Source organism: Elephantulus edwardii, unplaced genomic scaffold (genome assembly GCF_000299155.1).
Source record: "Elephantulus edwardii isolate Elephantulus edwardi_28Jun2011 unplaced genomic scaffold, EleEdw1.0 scaffold00230, whole genome shotgun sequence".
Taxonomy (NCBI): Eukaryota; Metazoa; Chordata; class Mammalia; order Macroscelidea; family Macroscelididae; genus Elephantulus; species Elephantulus edwardii.
Genome location: NW_006399980.1, coordinates 2,417,191 through 2,424,318, shown reverse-complemented (window position 1 = coordinate 2,424,318; position 7,128 = coordinate 2,417,191). Strand labels below are relative to the sequence as shown.

The following is a 7,128-nucleotide window of genomic DNA, read 5'->3' as shown; positions in this document are numbered from 1 at the left end:
ACAGTGAATCAGGGTTCCAGTCTCTCCACAACCTCGCCAGCATTTGTTGCTGCTGTTCTGTTAAATTTTGCTAGTCTTACTGGAGTGAGATGATATCCTTTTAATGTCAAGAAAACAAAAATTCTTGCCACAGAACCAGTAGGCATCATCTTGATAGATGGAAAAAAGATTGAAACTGTCAACAACTTCATCTTACCTGAATCTACAATTAACACTCTTGGTACCAGCAGTCAGGAAATCAGGAGAGATATTGCACTAGGAAAGTCTACAGTTAGGGACCTCTCCAGATTATTGAGGAGTAATGATGTCAGTTTGAGGAGTATGGTGCATCTGATTCAGGTGATGGTCTTTCTGGTCACTTGCTATGTATCTGAGAGGTGGGAAAGGGATAACAGAAGAAGAATTGATGCCTTTGAGCTGTGATGTTGAAAAAAAGCACTGAACATCCAATGGACTGCCAAAACAACAAACTAATATGTCTTGGGGAAGTGCAGCCAGAGTGCTCTTTGGAGGGAAAGATGCTAAGCTTTGCCTCACATACTTTGGGCATGTTGCTTGGAGGGGCTTTTTCTTGGAGAGAGACATGATATTCAGAAAGTCATTGTACCATAAAGAATTAGCTGATGCAGAAGACTTTCAAGAAACAACTTATGATCAAAAGGCAATGGTGATGAAGAAGGAAGTTCAAGCTAGCTTGAAGGAATTGGTAAAAAAAAAAAAAAGGGAAAAAATGCTACAGGAATTGACAGCATACCAATTGACATATTTTAGCAAACAGATGCTTCCCTGGACATGCTCACCAGTTTGTGCCTAGAAATCTGGAGGATAACTACCTAGTCAACTTACTGGAAGTGATCTATATTTGTTTTTATCCCAATAAAAGGTGATCTGACAGAGTATGGAAACTATTGAACAGTATCACTGAAATCACACACAAGCAAAATCATGCTGAAGATTATGCAAAAGAAACTGGAACAATATGTTGACAGAGAACTACCAGAAATATAAGCTGGGTTTAGAAGAAGTCATGGCACTAAGGATACTATTGTCAATGTCAAATGGATCTTGGCAGAAAGCAAAAAGTACCAGAAGAATGTCTATCTGTGCTTCATTGACTAGACAAATGCATTTGACTTGTGGCTAACCTTGAAAATAAAGGGAATCCTAAAACACTTGATTGTATTCATGTGAAACCTACATTGGACAAGGAGGCATTCATTATAATAGAACAAGGAAACTCTACATGGTTCAAAATTAGGAGAGGAATGTGTCAGGGGTACATATTATCCCCATACCTTCTCAACCTATATGCAGATGATTTGAGAGGTTGGACTTTATGAGGAGGAGTGTGGAGTCGGGATTGGAAGAAGATTCATCTATAAACCTATGTTATTTTGATGACACAACTTGCTTGCCTAAACTGAGGACCTGAAGCAATTGCAGCAGAAGGTCTAAGACTGTAGTCTTCAATATGGATTGAAGCTGGCAAAGATTCTTACCTCTGAACCAATTGGCAGCACAATGATAGAAGGAGAAGAGATGGAGGTTGTTACCAATTTCAACTTTCTTAGCTCCACAATCAATACTCTTGGCATCAGCAGTCAGAAATTAAAAGATGAATTGTATTTGGGGAAGTCTGCTGTCAGGAACCTCTCCAGAGTGGTGAAGAGCAATGATGTTAGTCTAGAGACTAAGGTGCACCTGATACAGTCCATGGTCTTCATAATTACATGCTATGCATTAAAGAGCTCGACAATGACCAAAGATGACAAAAGAATTGATGCCTTTGAGTTGTGGTGCTGGAGATGAGTATTGAGCATTCCACGGACTGCTAGGAGAACAAATAGGTCTGTCTGTCTTAGAGAGGGTGAAACCAAGATTTCCTTGGAGACAAGGATTTTTGAAGCTCTGTCTCACTTACTTTGTTCATGTGGCCATGAGGGACCAGGCCTTGGAGAAAGATATCATGCTTTGAGGGGTGGAGAGACAATTCAGGAGAGGAGACGCTCGATGAGATGCATTAAAATGATAAATGGGGCAATAGGATTAGGTGTATCAGAGTCAGTGAGACTGGCTCAGGATAGGGCTGAGTTCAGGGCAGTTGTTCATAGGGTCACTTTGAGTTGTAGGAGACTTGATGGTACATAATGACAACAGCAACACGTTGCCTTATCTTGACCCACTTCAGAACTGCTCTTATTCAACTCCCAGTGATCCCAAGTGACAAAAATAGAAACTCCGTAATGACTTCCTAGGCAGTCTATACAGGGTGAGGTTGCTAGGTCTTTCTTCCATGGAGTTCACACTACCATCCACTTAGAAGACATCATAGCACTTAACATGCCACAAGGTCCCCTTTCACCCCAGAACTAGCTAACTTCTGAGTCTTGTCATCTCACTTTACCTTTCCTGCTGTACCTAACTTCTACTTTCCTTTCTACCTTTTTTTCTACTTTTTGTTGACAACCTTTTCAAACATACAAAAAGTACAAAACAACATAAAGATCTCAATATACGTATCAAAGCAACAGTACTTATTAACGTAGACCAAGTTTTGGTGTGTTGGTTTTTTTTCCCCTATCCAGACCTTTCTTCCACGATCTTGAACATCCATTCTATTGTTGGATTATTTTAAAGCAAATCTCAGATACTTTGATTTAATTAATAAGTATTTCAGTAACAATAGAGAGCTAGATAGATTTTGGTTTATAATTTAATCCACAATATCATTATCATATCCTAAAATATTGGGCCTTGTCAGTGTCAGATTTTTAGTAATTTTATAAGTGACTTTTACAGTTGGTTTGTTTGATTCTGAATACACACAAAGAACACACATTGGATCCTAAACACAACACTGCACTCTTCTGTGCCACCTCCACATGACACATGTCTTTCTCAGAAACAGAGATATTTTATCTGAGAAAATCAACAATTTAAAATATATTCCCAGTGGAACTAATACCTAGTTCATATGTGCCTAGAAGGAATTACATTCAATAGTTGTTATTGTTGTTAAGTGTCATCAAGTTGACTTCCGTTTGTAGCAACATTATGAATATAGGTCAGAGCCTGGCCCTGTCCTGCTCCAACCTCACAATCTCTAATAGGTTTGATCTCATTGTTACAGACAGTGTGTAAATCCATCTAGTAGAAAATCTTCCTCTCTTTCTCCGACTTACAACTTTCCCAGTCTGATATCATTTTCTGAGGTTGGGCTCCTCTTAACAATATGCCCAAAGCATGTGAGATGAAATTTTATTCTCTTTGCCTCTAAGCAGGACCCTCTTTGTACTTCCACCAAGAAAGACTTGCTTATTCTTCTAGAAGTCCTTGAATATTCAGTATTCTTCTCCAACACCACAATTCAAAATTATCAATTCTTCTTCCATCATCCTTATTCATGGTCCACTTTTCAGATGCATATGAAGCAATTACAAATACTCTGCCTATTATCAGGCAAGTAATGCCTGGAAAACAATGAGTCTATGTGAAATGAAGATGATATAATGGCATGTTGATTCATCATCTGTTCTCAGGAAATTCACTTGTGTTCATCAATGATAATTCAATTCTGCTTTATACTCTACTTTTATGACAAAGATTCATCACGGAGTAGGGCCAACTCTATTCATTTAGTTGTTCTTTGCCACTTAGAAGTTTTCCCTAACTCATGGCTACCCCACATACAGCAGAGAAAAAGGTTGCTTGGTCCATTGTCATCTTAAAGGCCTGTTGCAGACTAGACCATTGTTATTCATAGTGTTTTAATCTATCGGCAACTTCATAGGAGAAAGATGAGAAGTCTTGGAAACCTGGAGTATTGTTATGGTTTGGAATCAACTTGTTGGTAATGAATATGAATTTTGAGTTTGTTCCTAGAAAAAAATGGATGAATGAAAATCTAACTTTTCTGTAAACTTTCATAAAATTACAAGTAAATTAAAAAAATTATATATAATAAAAAGATTTCCCTGTCTTGTTTTCTCCCCCCTAAATTCATCTTAGCCTGTTCAAAATCTTAAGAGCACACAAACCTTCACTGATGGACAGATAGTAGCTATCTATGAGGTGAACTGGCTGATAATCCAATGTGTGTTTTCCAGACAGATGGCAAAAGTTTTAATGTTAGAAAAATCAGTAAGATGTAAATGATACTGGCTTAGAATTCTGTCTTTAGCTCTGAGCTGAAAATATGATGAGAATATGCCTGCTTGATCACTCTTCACTTGAAGTGGGGAAAGAACCTGGAAATGGGTCATGCCTTTGATGGAATATTCTCGTTATGCAAATTTTTGAGTTTTCATGTTCTTTTCATTCTGTTTTGAACTTGAAGGTCTAGTGATCCTCCACTGTGTTGTGGCAGATGGGAACTCAACCAGGAGTCCTGCAACAGAAGATCTCTGTGGAGAGTCTGGGAAAAACTGTGCAGGTAATACAAACCTAGGAAAATGAATACATTTTGTTAGCTTCATAATTCAGTCTCAGGAGGAAGAAGCTCTTTTTTCAGTTTTGATATTTTGATTGTAATAGTAATAAAATACTAGGTAATATTTTGTGTACAATCAATGTAATAGGCACTGTGTTGAGTGCTTTAAAACCTGTGCCAATGAGTTGATTTTAACTCAAAGATAGAGTAGAACTTCCCTAAAGGGGTTCCAAGGCTGTAGATCTGAATAAAAACTATTCATTTCCTATTGAGCCTTATAGACTAGGTAATTTTTTATTTTTTTACTTTGTTTCAGTGGGAGGAGGGTTAAGATAAGAATGGCATAACAGGTATCAATACTCAGGTCTTTCTGATTTTATTTCTTTAGAAATATTATTTGTGATGTAACAGACATATGCTCCAGATTGGGAAATTAGTTCATTCTTATTAAAATGTAAATTCTTTTTGCTATTCTACATCTGGAAATAAGAGAAAGCAACAGTTTTACATATATTGTTGTTGTTGTGTACCGTAGAGTCAGAACTGACTGATAGCTGACCATACAGTGGGTTTTCAGAGGCAGTTCATTGTATGGGAGGAGATTGCCCATCCTTTTCCTGGGGAGCAGCTGGTGGCCTCCAACCATGGGCCTTTGAGATTGCATCACAACTTCTTGCCAGTAGACCACCAGGGCTCTTTACATATATTACCTAGAGTTCTATTCTAAAATAGTTAATGCAAAAGTTAGCCTTAATAAAAGATTGAATGCTAAATATATTAGGCTTGTGGGCACAAGTAGTCAACTCTACCGTTACAGCGTAAAACAATCTCACAACCAGTAAGTAGGCCAGATTTGGTCTGTAGACCATAATTAGCTGACACTTTTCTAAGATTTAGGGAGCTTTGGTGGCCTAGTATGTCAGAAGTTACATTGCTGACCCAAAGTCAGATGGTTCAGTCCCACTAGCTTCTCTGAGGAGAAATATGTCTTCCTCTGACAACCCACTGGAGGGTCAGCTGTGAGTCAGTTCCACCTGAGATGAACTGCATTTGACTCTAAGTTTCTATCTATTGCACATTTGGTTTGTATGGTCTAGTTGTCTGCTAGAGTTGTTTATAGAATACATGCCAGTATAAAGTAGGATGATGAAGTGAAGAACATACTCTGTTCTCTGGAAATTTCTCTAAGCTACACTATGGAGTGTGGGTGATTCCATGTTAAGTGCTTTTATTCTTAGTACCCTGGAGAAGTTGTAACTGAACCAAGACATGCTAGGCAGATCATCTTGATATGAGTCACTGGTTCTCATTTAATTTTTTTTTTCTTTCTTCTCACTAGTCAATGGTCAAGAGGTGCTCATTGCTGTGAAAAACAAGAGTGTTTTAGGGCATGTTTGTGGAGAACTTATAAAGGGAGGGGAACAAAACCATTTTATAGGTTTAGGTGTTTTCCTTCGGTCTGGGTTTAACTATCTTAAATAATGACCTTTTCACATTTCCTTTGACAAATTATTCCATGATCCAATGACTGACCATGTTAAAAACTCTGCATCACCATCCTAAATGTATTTTGCATTTTTTGCATGCTACAAATGAATGTTGTGTTTGTATTTCTTTCTAATAGCTTTTGACAAAGAAGATGTCCCAAAATAGACAAATTATCAGTAGCCCACTCTAAGCTGTTTTGATGGTTCATCAATTTTCTACTGCTTAGAGCATCAACATTTTCCCAACAGGAAATGACTTTTTAATCTTTGCATTCTCAAAGTAACTCTCAGTGATGTGTTGTTTATAATCTTTTCCCCAGGGTGTCATATGCATAACCAGCTAATATATAATGCCAATGTCTCAGAGAGTATGAATATTTTAGAATATAAGATGTAGCTTTAATTTTTTAATTAAAAGATTATACACACATATACACACACAAAGACACAGAGCGAGATCTTATACAGATTACATATATAAGCAATTCAATACTTATTTCTTCATAATTTTTTTTAATTTCTGGTTTTTTTCTTACTACCATTTTTGTTTCTTTTTGACAGTGCAAGTCTATATTCCAAAAGTTATAGATGTAGTTATTATGTACTGTTGATTTACAATTGACTCATAAATGACCCCTCAATGGGTTTTGAGAGACGATAAATTACACAGGAGGAAATTAACCATCTTTCTTCTGTGAAGCAGCTTGTGGATTCAAACTACCTGCCATTGGGTTGGCAATGCAACTCCTTACTTCTAAGCCTACAGATTGATTGTTGTTGTTATATGCCATCAAGTAGCCTATGAATCACAGAGATCCTATGCACAACAGCCCTAAACCCTGCTCTGTCCAGTGCCAATCTCATCGTCTCTGACACACGTACCCCCATTACTCTAGTCACTGAATCAATCCATTTCATAGAAGGTTTTCCTCTCCTGCACTGTCCTTCCACCCTCCCAAGTATGACATCCTTCTCTAAGAACTGGTCCCTCCTGCAACATGTCCAAAGTATGTCAGAAAAAGCTTATCATCCTTGCCTCCAAGGAGTAGCCTGTTTTAACCATCTTCAGGATGAACCTGTTCATTTTTTTAACAGTCCATGATATATTCAATACTCTTCTCCAGCATCACAGCTCAAAGGCATCAATTCTCGTTCTATCATCCCTAGTCATTTTCCAGCTCTCTGATGCATAACAAGTGATTGCAAAGACCA

General features: G+C 37.7%; 1 protein-coding gene across 1 annotated transcript in view; it reads left to right on the top strand.

Annotated features, from left to right (window-relative positions):
* BTC (betacellulin) overlaps window positions 1–7,128 on the top strand; it is a 90,598-nt gene that overhangs the window by 45,674 nt on the left and 37,796 nt on the right. The window contains exon 2 of the mRNA XM_006898472.1: window positions 4,337–4,432. Within this exon, the coding sequence (XP_006898534.1) occupies window positions 4,337–4,432 (96 nt within the window). The remainder of the gene's footprint in view (window positions 1–4,336; window positions 4,433–7,128) is intronic.